General features: G+C 35.8%; 1 protein-coding gene across 1 annotated transcript in view; it reads left to right on the top strand.

Annotated features, from left to right (window-relative positions):
• The window catches only part of LOC150081831 (protein CASP-like), a 448,000-nt gene that overhangs the window by 432,132 nt on the left and 744 nt on the right, over positions 1-15,124 (top strand). Inside the window, exon 7 of the mRNA XM_090380333.1 lies at positions 8,092-8,166. Coding sequence (XP_090236459.1) covers positions 8,092-8,166 — 75 coding nt within the window. The remainder of the gene's footprint in view (positions 1-8,091; positions 8,167-15,124) is intronic.

Here is a 15,124-nt window from a genome sequence, read left to right as displayed (position 1 = left end):
TTGTGTGTGTGTTGGGAAGGGGGGAGATTTGTACATAATCCTGGCTTGGCCAAAAGTTTGGAAATGTTTAATTTTTCTTAACTTTCAAAGTTTTATTAAAATAGGACCACTTTGTTTTCCAATTTTTATTAAAATATTTTCTATTATGAATAAAAATCATAAAACAAATAATATTTAAGAAATTTTTAGAATTTCAAGAAGACTCCTGAATGTGGTAGAACATTGTAGGAGATTCTAGAATATTCTAGAAAGGGGAATATTGTTTCAATATCGTAGAAGATTGTAGATGATTCTAGAGTGTTTTTCAATAATGTAAATTGAGGAGTAAGAGCTATAACTTATAAAATTGAACACCTGTCATTTGGAAAGAGGGTTTAGTGTATGTTTTATGATAACATGACAAGGAATAGCTGACCGGGCTAGCCAGGTGGGTAAAGTGCCTGCCTGGCAACCCAAAGGTCGCGGGTTCGAATCCCACCTTGGGCTTGGATCATAGCAAAATGCAAAAACTTTGGGAGGTGCATTATGGGCACAGAAGCCGATGCTCCAACAACTAACAGAAATAAAGAAAGAAAGAAAAGAAAAGGACAAGGAATAAGGAATTGAGTGTTGAAAAAGAAGTACTATTATAATTCTGTGTAAAGAAAGTTATTCCATGAGAAGTATAGGCAAAAAAACTAGATGTTTCATTTAAAGGAATTCAAACTACCATTTGATAACAAGGAGACTGGTACTTTAAAAGCCAAACTACGATTAGGACAGCTACCCACATAACAACATAAGCACAAGATAAGGCCACAACAATGATTTCCAAATGCACTCAATGACTTACTGCATCAGAAATCTGAGCTGAGTTCAATAGGAACAGAGAAACTCCCATGTCTGCATCCACTGTAAAACTTGGTCTTAAACAAGCAGGACTTCATGGTCATATAGCAGTCTGAAAACCATTATTAAACAACTCCAGGGGTTGTTTAATAATGCTTGGCACACCAAGGGTCCTGAGCTGGATATTATTATTATTATCATCATCATTCTTCTCTCTTGGTGATTCCTTTCCACTTCTGACTCTTGTTTTCTCTCCCCCCCCCAGGGTGATTCAGAATTTTTTTTGGCTGGTGCAGCATAAGCCTCAGGCTTCCTTGCCCCATATAACTAATAATAATAATAATAATAATAATAATAACTGTAAAATTGAAAGAAATGGCTTGGGCTAAGAGCCATCAATATTGGACAGTTGAGGAGTGGAAAAACGTATGACAGTTAAAGAGTGGAAAAATGTTGATGGATGGATTCAAATTTAAAATTTTTGGATCCACGCATAGAGTTTGTGTGAGGCAATCAATTGAAGAAAAAAATGGTGCTACATTATTCAGTGCCTAATACTGGAACCACCACAGTCAAGCACTGTGGCGGTTCCATTATGATCTGGGGTTTGCTTCTGTTTTTCTGGAGTGGGTGACATCATCAGAATTGAAAGAATTTTAAGAAAAGAAGGCTATAAAAACATTCTTGTACATAAAGCAATGTCCTCTGGACTTCGACTTTGTGGAAGAGATTTTATATTACAAAGAGCTAAGCTGTGGTGCATGAATTTCTAGCAACTAAACAACAGGAGGAGGGGTATTGCAAATTATGGTGTGGCACCCCATTGCTGATTTAAACCAAGTAGAGCATTTATGGGATTATCTAGACTGTCAAGTCCGTGAAGTCTGCCCATCTACACAAAATTTATGGGGAACCTTTGCATATCACTCGGAATAATGTTAGGCAAGACACTATTATAATTAATTGCCAGAATGTCTCTGCATAAGGCAATGATAAAATCTCGTGGAAGATATTTTGATGAAAAATCAGTATAGTTGTTAATATTAATTATTTTAATATTTTTTGCTCAAAATTTTTGAGTGCTTAATAAAGCATTTTAAAATACTTCGTAATGAGTTGTGTTTTTTATATATTAAACCTTACATTGTCATAGCTAATTTCGAAAAAATTAACAAAAACTGTTGTGATACATTGTGATTCCAAACTTTTAGGTGGAAGTATATATATACTCCCACCTAATATATATATTCAGTGCTTTTTTTTGGGATGGTATGCAACGGTACGGCATACCGGCACCTTTATTAACAGTGATGCATGACATTTGGAAGCAGTGCACTTCGAAATTTGTAATATTCTGTAAATTTTTTTCACATGTTTACCTACTATTCAAATAAGCTTAAAATTATTTAACTAAATTTGCATTTTTTACTGTCTATTATTAAGATATTTTCAATATAAACCTGTATAACCATTTTTATAATTCTAAAGTACTCAGACGGACCTCTGATTAAACGAAGTCCTTTTATAGCGAATTATTTTGAATTCCCCTTGGAAGTTGCGAAGAAATTTTTCATATAGTGAACGGATTAGAAAAGAATTAACTCGGCACGCACTGTTTGCATTTCTGGCCTTTAGGCAATTAGTGCTGCTGCGCAAATTAAGAGAGCTAAACCATTCTACAACTTAGTGGTACCTGGTAAAACCTATCCGACCACCTGTCCCACTAGTCAATAGTGAGCAGATCAAGGTGTATTCCCAATGGGCTCTGGCCCACCTTCTACTGCAGTGGTGTTCAACCTTTTCCCGTACAGGGGCCATATTCAAAAAAATTCAAAGTTAGATTTCTTTAGTGTGTTACATTTTCCATATCTTGTTGCATGTTAAAGTAAAATTGAAAATTAGCATTAGCATTAGTAGAGGCATATGATGCAAGAAAGCAAGCTTATTCAGCATCAGCCAAAAAAAAAAAAAAAACAACCACTACTCCCATTTCACCCCTCCGTTCGTTCGAAATACCTGTCCAGCTGAGCCTTAAATTTATTTAGGCTATCAACTTCAACAACAAGCGATGGGAGTCTATTCCACAAACCAACTGCCCGCTGGCTAAAGGCAAATTTCCGCACATCTATCAGACATCCGTCCTTCCTCAATTTGAATTTATGCCCTCTCAGGTGATTATTCTGAGCAAGAGGAAGAATCCCATCGGCATTGAGCATGCTCAAGCCATTCAAAGCCTTATACACCTCTATCAGATCACCTCGTCGATGCCTAGTCTCCAGGCTCTGTAATTTGCAAAACTTAAGCCTTTCTTCGTAAGAGCAACCCTTTGTTCCATTCACTAATCTTGTTGCCCTTCTCTGTACTCGTTCGAGCAGCTCTACATCCTTCTTGAAATGAGGCCTCCAGACCTGTATACAGTACTCAAGGTGTGGCCTGATCAATGCCTTATACAAGGGAATAATCACATCCTTATCCCTGCTAGAAAAACTCCTGTATATCATTGACAAGACACCATGAGCTACTCTTGCAGCTCGTCTGCACTGCTCAGAGAACCTCATATCTGCCTGCACAATTACCCCCAGGTCCTTTTCATTCTCTACCACTGTCAGCGTAGTACCACAGAGTTGATACATTGATCTGGGGTTACTGTTTCCCATATGTAGTACTTTACATTTGTCAATGTTAAACTTCATTTGCCACCTCTCAGCCCATCTGCTCAACCAAATATTCGAAAATTTTATTAAGTACAATACACAATTACATTTACTGAACAAAACAAAATTAGAAAATGTTTTTGATAATTAACAAAATTTAAAATGCTGTTTTAGTTCACTTTCCTTGCAGGCCTTAGGTTGGACACCTTTGTGAATCAACTGTAAGCACCCCGTTCGAGAATTATAAAAGTGATTTTCTTTTACCCCGACAAATAAAATAATCATCTGTTGTTTTGCCGAAGTGCATTATCCACATTTTTTCGTAAATTTTCCCTATCTCTGTTTATATGGTCACAGTAGCTGAATATCCGAATGACAGACATTTTGAACAGTTTTCAAAAAAATTCAAATTTAAGAACTAGTGACAATACTGATGACAAGAGATGGAAAACGAGAACAACGAAGATATTAATCCTTCTAAACATGAATTGTTGGCATTTGGGGAAAGTGAAATTAGAAAATTGTCAATTAGGCTAGTTAAATGAGAGATACAATGTGTGGATTTTGGGAATACCTGATTGATAAGAAGGTTTCGGAAGAATTGAAGAATTTCATGAACACTCTGAGTATGATACCAATTTCATTGAGTGAATGTGAACGAGGATTTTCACAAATGAATCTGATCGCCAGCCCAACCAGCGCTTCGTTGATGACAAAAACAGTTTCTTCACTACTGTTTCTTAAAATTGTAGGCCCACTGCTGACCTGCTTCGATCCAGCAAAATATGTTGATTCGTGGCTGCTTCAGAAACGTCATTCAGCAACCGACACATAAAGAGGAAGAAAAGAAGTCAGCATAGGACTGGTGTTGGCGACCTGCAGCTCACGAGCTGCATGCATCTCTTTTAATATGTAACTGCAGTTCTCTACAGCTCACATGAAGCACATTTGAAATGGACTTAAAAATCAAGGACATGTGGAGTGCAAGACTAATATGCCTTAAAACTGAAATTGAGCATTTGGAGAGGCAAAAGGCTGCCCTTGCAATTCTACACAAATGGATGGCAATAGATGAGTTTAAAATGCAGACCAAATTGTTTTCGATATGTGGAGTAGCTTGCTGGACCCATATATAAATTTGAAAATATTTGCGTTTGGACTACTCTCAGTTTTTGGTTCGACGTATTTCTGCGAGCAAATATTTTTGAACATGAACTATATTAAAAATAAATCAAGAAATCATCGTCTGAACAATGCAAGCATGTTTAAAGCTCAGCATGTTTAATTACGACATATTCGCATGATGTTGAGAGACTCGCTCAAGAAGTTCATCAGCAAAAGTCGCATTAATTTGTACCTAATTTGATGTTTGTTACGTTTTTTCAGTATTAAATAATAATGTTTCAAAATATATATATTTTTAATATATATATTTTGAAATATTATAAAATAAAATATAATAAATAATATTTCAAAAAATATATATTTTTAATAAATGCCTTCCCACTCTATTCCATTTCTTAAAAAATTCTCGCCCCCCCCCTCTTCTTCCCAGCGTGAGCTGAGGTGAGGCTCTTCGGATTCTCTCTCTCTCTTTTTTTTTTAATTAGATCAAAAATTGCTCTTCACTCTAAAAAGGTTGCTGACCCCTGGCATAGGGTGTCGAATGAGAACAATAAAAATTTGGAATATTCTACAAAAACTTTATGAAATTATTTTTACTTATGTTATTAATTTTTATTTATTTTATTCATATTTTACTTATTTTTTATATACTTCAGTAATAAATTTATGCTTAATAAACTGTGTTAATATACTTAATTTGTTGTTATTCTAAAAACATTACTGCTAAAGTAACAATATCAGGAGAAAAAAAAATTTTTAGATTAATTTTCATATTCTTTTAATTTTCAATTTTTCCTGATAGCAAAGAATGAGTACCAGCACCTATTTTTTTACAAAAAAAGCATATCCTTTTGCACAATAGCTATATATGTGTATACATGTAAATAGGTATGCATAAAGGGACAAATGTGTTGAATTTAAAGTGCAATATAATGCATTGTTAAAAAAAGGTGTTTTGTGTGTAAGAAGCTAGATAACAGAGACCTACAATGGCAGGGACAGAAAACCTGCTATTAGGTTTGATATTGATATCAAGATATAGTTAAGAGTTTAGTGGTCTTCAAATAGGTAAGCAAATTATACATGACCTTAGGCATTTCTTGAAGTAGTTCATCCACACTATGTGCAAAAGGCATTGTTGAAATACAAAATATCCCTAGCATTATGAATTATTTTCTCACTATTCAGTCTAGTTCAATCTCATTCATCATCCATCTGTCTCCTCCTCTTTTCCTTCTTCCTATGGATCCTAATATCTTTTTCTCAGTGCAGAGGAAAGAAATATGAAATATTTCTTTCCTCTTGAGATGTGCCACGGTATGTCAAATTTTCTTCTCTGTATCATGTTTGCCATTTGTAGAACTTTCAGAACTGCTTGATTCTCATGGTTCTCCTTGGCCACTGAATTATAAATCCCTCCAATCTTTTTTTTTTTTTTTTTTTTGTAAATTGCCCAGGTTTCCCCTCCACATAGCAATATAGGCTAAATATAGCATTCCAAAGTTCTTAGTCTTAATCAAATTTCAACTTGCCCTCACACAAGTTAGTTAAATATGATTTTCCCTTTATAAATGCTGTGTTTAATACAAAATTCTTTTTATATATAAATATACCATAATGAACTCTTGATCAATGCCTCCTGCCTCCCTGATTTTCCTTACTACTGAACTCAAACTGATTGGTTGGTAGTTACCCACTTCTTACGTAGAACTGCTTTTATGTATTGGTGATACATTGACAGTTCTGAAATCCAAGGGAATCTCACTGGAGTCCAGTGACACCCTCATAATTAATATTAATGGCTCAATGCACTCTCTTTCCACCTCCCTCAAAATTACTAGCTATATGCCATCAACTCCAGGAGTTTACTCGCCTTTAGGCTATAAAGTTTTCCTAATAAATAATAATCTTGTGATTGTTTCAGTATTGCTAATTTCATTCTTTCCATCTTCGCTTACACAGTTTCCCCTTCACCACAAAAACAGTCTTTCTTCTGTAAATATCAATGCAAAGTACCTGTTAAATTCATCTGCAATCAGCTGGGTTATTTAAGACTTTCCCACACACATTACACAAGGGTCTGAACTGATTTGTTCTTCTCTTCTTTGTGGTTTTTCATTAGTTGTTCAGTTTCATTACATTTAGCATCCAAACTTCTTTTGTCTTTATTAATCTCTTTTTGCATTACTGCATTTACAGTTGTGGGTTTTACTGCATTTACAAAAAATTAGCTAGCAACATGTCCTTTATCTTAAGGGAGTCAACATATTATATAGATATATATTTTTTGGGAGTCACAATCAAGCACTTGAGGGTTAAATCGGGAATACTGAAACACACAACCTTCAACACACAACCCACCCATCCTATAACTGTTTATCACCAAACTTCTGTGAATGTATGTAGCAGTAGTAGTAATAATTAGCAAATGATGCAAAAAAGCATCAACCAGAAAAAAAAAAAAAAAAGAACAGTTCACCCATCCATACCCTCCACTTTCACAACAGATGAAATCCTTAACAAATAGATATTTATTTAAAGTATACCCAGTATAAAATAAAATAAAATAAAATTAATAAAATAAATTAATTTTATATAAATTTATTAATAAAATAAAATTAATAATTAAAAATAAAATAAGTAATGTGTGTGGGAAATATTTTATTTTATTTTATTTTATACTGGGTATACTTTAAATAAATATCTATTTGTTAAACTATGGACCCCAGTACTCCAGGCCCATTTGTCACTAGATGAAATCCTGTTCCAATAATCAACCACCTGCTGGCTGAAGGCAAACTTCTGCACATCTATCCTGCAAACATTGTCGCTCAAATTGAATTTATGCATGCTCATGTGTGCAAATAGTCTCAGCAAGTGGAAGAATACCATAACAATTCAGTTTACTCAATCTAGTCAAGGCTTTAACCACCTCAATCAGATCTCCCCACAGGTGCCTGATCTCAAGGCACTGCAATTTGCAGAACTTAAGCCTTTTTATGTAAGAGTACCCTTTTGTTCCCTTCACTTCTGGCTGTCCTTCTCTGCACCCATTCCAGCAGATCTACATCATTCCTAAAGTGAGGCCTCCAGATCTATATACAGCACTCAAGATGTGACCTAACATGTCCTTATACAAAGGGATAATCACCTACTTATCCCTGCTAGCAAAGTTTCTGTATATCATTGACAAAACTCCATGAGTTCTCCTGGCAGCATGTCTGTACTGCTCAGAGAAGTGTATGATGACTGTGTAATGAATGGGCAAAGTGTATTGTGATTGCCATGCAGCTATTTTACAACTGTAAGAGTATTTGTACTCCATAAATGTTTTACATTTTATGTTCTTATGGTTTATGTTTATTCCAGTGGTCGGTCATGTTTTGATATCTGTTACTATTTCATTTTGCCTAACATAAATGAACATCAGTACTGTTCTTTTTAGTTCAAATTAACTAATGCAGCTTTATTATTATTTATTCAGGTTTCTCATTTAGTGGATGAAATGCAGAGGCTTCAATCCAGCATAAATACATTTAGAGAAATAAGTGCTTGCAAGGTATGTATTGTTCTCATTGCATAGATTGTGTTATAGATTTTAACAAGTATTGTTGGTTATTGGTTATTAATAATAATAAAATAAGTCCTTGTTGTCCACTGGTTCACATATTTTATGCTTCATAATTAGCATTAGTAGTGGATGCAAGAAAACAAGCTTATAGCATCAAAAACCCTTCCCATATCAACTACCCATTCCCTCCAATAATTTATCTAGTTCTCCCTTGAATTTATTCAAACTACTCACCTCCACAATAACAGATGGAAGTTTGTTCCAACAATCAACTACCCACAAAAGTTTGCCTTCTGTGTATCTGTCCTGCAACCATCCTTCCTCAATTTGAATTTATAACCCCCTTGTGTGTTGTCTGAGCAAAAGGATGAATGCCATCAGCATTGGGCTTGCTCAAACCATTCAAAGTCTTAAACACCTCAGTTAGATCACTTTGCAGGTACATAGTCTCCTGATGCTGTGGTTTGCAGAATTGAAGCTGTTCTCAGTAAGACCACCCTTTTGTTCCCTTCATTGATCTCGTTATTAACATTGGCTGACCTATAAGGTCCTAGATCAGTTATCTGACAGCACTGTAATGGTATTGAAATATGAGTTGGTTATCCTATAACATTGTCCAGCGACAGCATACAAATGAGCTGCTTTACAGGAGAGTGAAATTCTAAGTTAATTGGATAGTATTTAGTTTGAATGCTGTATTTTTTTTGTGATTTGGACCCCCATTATGTACAGCTTCTTGATTTTAATACAGCATGTTAGTATCTCTGCATAAATTAAAATTCTATCTCTATTTAAGTTTGTAACTGACTTGCTTGGGAATGAGGAATTATTTGTTTGATATTCCAAATGGCCATGTGAAACTGGCACCATTTTGATGTTTATTGTTATAATTTTCAGAACAGATAACTGTTCTTATGGAATTGTAGTAGTAGTAGTAGTGAAGCTACAAATTTTGGGCCTTTTCTGAGAGGGCCTGTCTTGGGAGCTCAACTTTGTACAGCTATGTCTTTAAATAATTCTAGGTTAGTTAAAGTGTGTTTGTTGATAAACAGTGGAGGCAGTTCATACATATTCTGTATAAACCCAGCCCAGCTTAGCTGAAGTGTCATGTCATTTCTCGTTTTTATTGCTGTACATAAATTAATGTTGTTCCAGTGCAACACATGTTGTGCTCCCAATTTTTGGATTTTTATGTTTCCACAAAATGCATGGCTTCAAAGGATGCTCTTGAAATTAAATTTAGTTTAGTGTATTAGTCAAGCAGTTGAATGGCCAATCTAACATTAACACTAGAACCACCGGCGCCAATCATTTTGACCACTGTGCATAAAAATAGACTTTTAAGTTGTTTTCAATATTTTATTATAAGCATTGATATAAAGTAACTGGCAACAGTACATAGTGTTGTTCTTATGGTAATACATATAAAAGTAATATTTCTGATAGCAAAAATTGATCACAAAACTTTTTTTGTCTAAGAAATAAAGTAAAGTTTAAAAATTAATTTGCACAATTTAAACAAAATTTTTTTTTCAACAGTTTTTTTACACTTTCTGCATACATACTTTTTACACACAATGTACATTTCTGTAGTTTGTTTGCCTTGCATTGCCTAATTTGGCACTGATTCCATTTGAGAGGTTTGACGTGACTGCTATTGTTACTGGTTCGAGTTGCTAATTTCTGTGAAATTATATATTCTTTTCTAAGTTCTTCAGCTAGATTCAATATAAAATCTCATTACTTTCTCTGTCACTTCTTTATAAATAATCCAAGCATTGATTACTTCAAGGTGCAATGTATTATAAAAGATGTGAACCTGATTTTTTTAAAATATTTTTTGTCATTTGATCTGAAACACCAACTCTGTACTCTTTCGTTGTAATATAATACTGTGTCAGGCTTCTTCTTTGGCCTGGCTGCCAAGCAATTTTTAGTGTAACCAAGTGATTCCAAGTGACCTCTATATTGTGTGTGCAAAGCAAATAATTTTCTTTTGGTTTTAAATAGTTTTCATTATTTAGTTGTATTACATAACTTTTTGCACTACAAGAAGTAGGCAAAGTTCCAGAAGCGAAATTCGCCTTTCTCTTTCTTGTTAATAGCACTAACTGAACTAACTCAGCTGCTTGGTTACCCTTGTGCCATTGCCTGAAACCTGGAAAGAAAGGGGCAAAAGGAGCAAAATGATCTCCCTTACAGGACCTAGGGATCCTAACATTGACTACTCATGGTATAGAAGACTAACTCATGCAATAATAAACAGCAAAAAATTGACGCTGTTATAACTCCAGGGGCTTGCATCTGGTGAGTGTGGGCTTGGCACACCCAGTGTCTTGAGCTGGATATTATCATTCTTCTTTTTCTTGGTGATTCCCCTCTCTCTCTCTCTCTCTCTCTCTCTCTCTCTCTCTCTCTCTCTCTCTCTCTCTCTCTCTCTCTCTCTCTCAGGGGTAACTCAGAATTTTGTTTTGTCTGGTGCAGCATAAGCCTCAGGCATAAAGCTAATAATAATAAAAAAAAGAGCTCCAATGCATCTTGTATTGCACCCTACTAAAGAACAGTCTCTAGGTAGTCTCTCGCCTTTTAAAATTCAAAAATACCTAGAAAATCTAATAGGATCGCAAAAAAAAACCGAGCGTCTTAGATCTGGAGACTTGCTCATTGAGGTCTCAGACAAATGCCAATCACAACTGCTCCAAAAAGTCACATCCTTTAGAGGATTATCCATCACTGTTTTCCCTAATGCTACTCTAAACACCTCTATGTGATAGCTGAGTGGGATCTCATAAATCTCTCAGAAGAAGATTGAAAAATGAATCAGAAGACCCAGGTTTGTTTGTTATTTGGTTTTTAGGAGCATTAGCAACTAAGGCCATATTGCTCCGGGATATGCGGTGGTCATTCCCCAACCTTTCCGCATCCTCCATATTTGGTGGTGATGGGCTCGAACCCCGGTCCAATCAAGAAGCGTGTGCTACGCACTGCTGCTGCTCCTTCCCACCTGGCTACGGAGGCGGCAGAAGACCAAGGAATTGTGCATATATACTAAATGAGACAATGCTCAAGTTCCAACTTGGAACAAAATCCTGACATTTGATAGCCCCAAATCTCTAACATCCATCAAAGCAGGGTATTTCAACTGTCAAATAAAACTGTACATTCCTATCCCAACATGCTGTTTTAAATGCCAAAAATTTGGTCACTCCCAAAACATGTGCAGAGGTTTAGCCACTTGTGCTGATTGGGGTCCACACGAGCATATTCACCCAAACTGTAAAGCAGAGTAGCACAAAATTCTCAAATTGTAATAGCCCACATACTGCCTACTCCAGAGATTGCACCCTCTGTAAAAAGGGGAAAAAATGTTAAACAGGTCAAAGCCAAACAAAACATCATGTACCAAGAAGCAAAAAAATTAGTACAGGCTCAATTTAACACCTGACCCACTTTTGTTCAAGTAATTCAGAAGCCAGCTCCAGTAAACTGTGCAAAGACCAACAACGACTGGCACTCAAACAGAAGTAACGTTTCCCCCAAACAGATCAATGTCAGACTGGGCTCTTATCAATTCTGTAAAGTGTGTCCTTATCTAATAAGCTATCTAAGGCAAACAAGGCTGTTAATACACCAATCGCTTTCTGCATACTAATAATTACTCAAAGTACACCAAAAAAAAAAGTGACGATACTACTAAAACTGACTCAATAAGCAGGGAAATAAAATAAAACACTGACCACGAAGAACCAGTTCTTGACTTCTTCCCAGAGGAAGAGATGGAGACAGGGAGACTGTACTTTCTGAAAAGAAAATCTATTCACTATAAGCCAACAGCCCCTCAGGCAGAAACTGAGGACTGCACTACACCCAAATAATGCCCAGTTTCCTTTAATGGAATTGTAGAGGATATTGTAGCAACTTTGCTGACATTCAGACTCTGCTCTCCTTCTTCTCCAGTATAACCCAGTTGCCTTTTGTCTTCAAGAAGCTAACTCAACCACTTCTGTTGCTACCTCACTTAAACATCATAAGGGCTGACATCTGGTGAGTATGGGCTTGGCATACCCAGGGTCCTGAGCTGGATATCATCATTCTTCTCTTTCTTGGTGATTCCCTTCTACTTCTCTCTCTCTCTCTCTCTCTCTCTCTCTCTCTCTCTCTCTCTCTCTCTCTCTCTCTCTCTCTCTCTCTCTCTCTCTCTCTCAGGGTAATTCAGACTTTTTTTTTTTTTTTTGGCTAGTGCAGCATAAGCCTCAGGCTTCCTTGCACCATATGGCTAATAATAATAATCATCTACAGAAAATACTGAGTTTCTCATGTAACCAATTCAGCTCATGGAGGGGTTGCAATTATAGTCAGCTCCAATATTCCTTTCTGACCATTAATGCCGCAGACAAGTCTAGAAGCTGTAGCTGCTCAAATATCCCTTCGTTTTGCTCTTGCCATTGTCTCCTTATATATCTTCCTCCTAACTAAGACATCTCTTGTATCTTGGCTCCCTCCTCCCTTTTACATCCTGGGTGATTTTAACGTACATAATCCTTTATGGGGTAATAGGATACATGACAAATGGGGAAAAATATTAGAAAAGTTTCTTGATAAGTTAAATCCGACACTACTGAATACTGGATTACCCACTTATTTTGAAACATTTCCAAACATTTCATTTTTTGGAAAGTGTGCCCTTATCTAATAAACCATTGAAGGCAAACAAGGGTGCTAATACACAATTCACTGTTCCACATACTAATAATTGGGTAAATCAGCTGAGAAATAGTAGTTGAAGTTTAACATTGACAAATGCAAGGTACTGCACATGGGTAGTAGAAACCTCAGAGTAACTTATCAACTGTGTAACTTATCAAACACTCAGAGTAATGGAGAATGAAAAAGACCTTAGGGTAATTATGCAGTCAGATTCTCTGAGCAGTGCAGACATGCTGCCAGGAGAGCTCATGGAGTTTTGTCAATGATATACAGAAACGTTGTTAGCAGTGATAAGGTGGTAATTATCCCATTATATAAAGGTCACGGTTAAGCTGCATTTTGAGTACAGGACATTCCTGCTTTATGAGTTTTTTTTTTTTTTTGTTTTCCAAGTATTATCAAGTATCAACAAAATCGAAAATATGAACATTAATTGCAAAACATGAATGTTAAACATTCATAAATACTGCAGTTTAAACCACACACGTAGCTATACAACGCAGTGCACCCCACTTTATGATATTAATCCATTCCGGAGACACAGTTACATTTTGAAAATATTGTAAAGTGAGCCCTATATAACACCTTGTTTTTTTATAATTCATCCCAAGACCTTGGAAGTTGAAATTTTCACTATATAACTAAGCTATTTATCTCTCTAAAAGGTCATTTTATAATGTAAATAGTATTAGTTAACAATTCAAATCATTAAAATGCAGTACACTTTCATCATTATCATATGTTCTGTTATAAGAATCAATTTTGAATGCATTTGTGATATTTTTCTAAAGCACATTTCTGGAGGTCAGGACCATAAAACAATGAAAACAATTTGCACTTTCCGGTTTATTGGGCTTTTCTGTCTGTGCAAGCAATTATCAATGGGTAGTAAACTCGATGTTATTGCATTTGCGAAAATACCGATTGCTGAAATTGTGTGGTTTTTTTTTTACGTTATTACGGTGAAATGTGTTTTGCCTTTACTGAAATCTTTAATCATATAAAAAACAAAAATTTTCAGAATCTTCTCTTCGTTTCTTTTTTTTCCTTTTAAGCTTCGTAAACTTGTTACTCTGTGCAAATCGTGTTAGTTGCAATTTGTGTGCGCCGTCAAAAAATGCTTATTTGTGCTATTGCGAAATTTATAAAGAAAAGAGAAGATTATCTTGGAAACAAACACCTCTTGAAACATTTCTGAAGACTACTACTCCTTGTGCAACAAACCAAACAAGTGCCAAGCCAATAATGAGTGATCAACGAGTGTGCATTTAGTCGATGATGATAAAGAATAAACATTCTTTAACATTTGTACGTCATAAATAATTTCTTTATTATTATAATTTGCTTGATTTTACAGGCTGTGTTTTCATTTTTTTGGATAAATTAATCATTGTTTAAACATAAAATAATTAGCTAACTAATTTCATTGTTGAGAATGTAACCCCTGTTTTTAACATTATGTCTATGGGAATTAAATTCCTGCCTTATGAGGGCACGCTAGGAACGAATTAACTATTAAAGTCGAGAACTACCTATACTCTATACAGGTCTGGAGGCCTCACTTTAGGAAAGATGGAATGGGTGCAGAGAAAGGCAACCAGACTGGTGAAGGGAACAAAAGGGTGCTCTTGCCTAGAAAGGCTTCAGTTCTGCAAATTGCAGTGTCTCAAGACCAGGCACCTGCAGGGAGATCTGATTGAGGTGTTTAAAGCCTTGACCAGATTGAGTAAACTGAATGGTTATGGTATTCTCACACTTGCTGAGACTATTTGCACACATGAGGGCGATTAATTGTTGGACCAGGTGTCCATCTGATTTTATGATCAAGTGTCTTTGCCAGTAAATTAGCACTCTTTTTTGATGTAATAAAATCGTTTCCCTATTTTCAGCAGTACATTAACATTCAATTCATTCAGTAAAGAAAGCACTTTACTAGATCAGAAGGAAAAGTAACCTTCTTTCTTTCTTTCTTCCTTCTCTTAGTTTTTCCTTTTTATTACTAACCCACTACCACTTGGTCACAAAGGTAGCACTGCTCCTGCCTCCATGTGGTGGGCCGGTAACCTGGAGGGGGGGGAAGCTCTCTTCCTTCCAGGGCAAAATGGAGCAAACAGTTCCTGGAACCCAGACATCCACTGGGTGCATAGATGAGACTCTGACTGTTTTCACCCTTACAGGGTGAAAACAGTCAGAGCCTGATTTCATTGCAGTTTAATGTCAAAAGACTGACGTAGCCAAA

Source organism: Mastigoproctus giganteus, chromosome 8 (genome assembly GCF_048544385.1).
Source record: "Mastigoproctus giganteus isolate SK-2022 chromosome 8, ASM4854438v1, whole genome shotgun sequence".
NCBI lineage: Eukaryota > Metazoa > Arthropoda > Arachnida > Uropygi > Thelyphonidae > Mastigoproctus > Mastigoproctus giganteus.
Note: the sequence above shows the minus strand (reverse complement) of the source record. Positions and strands in the feature narration are given on the sequence as shown.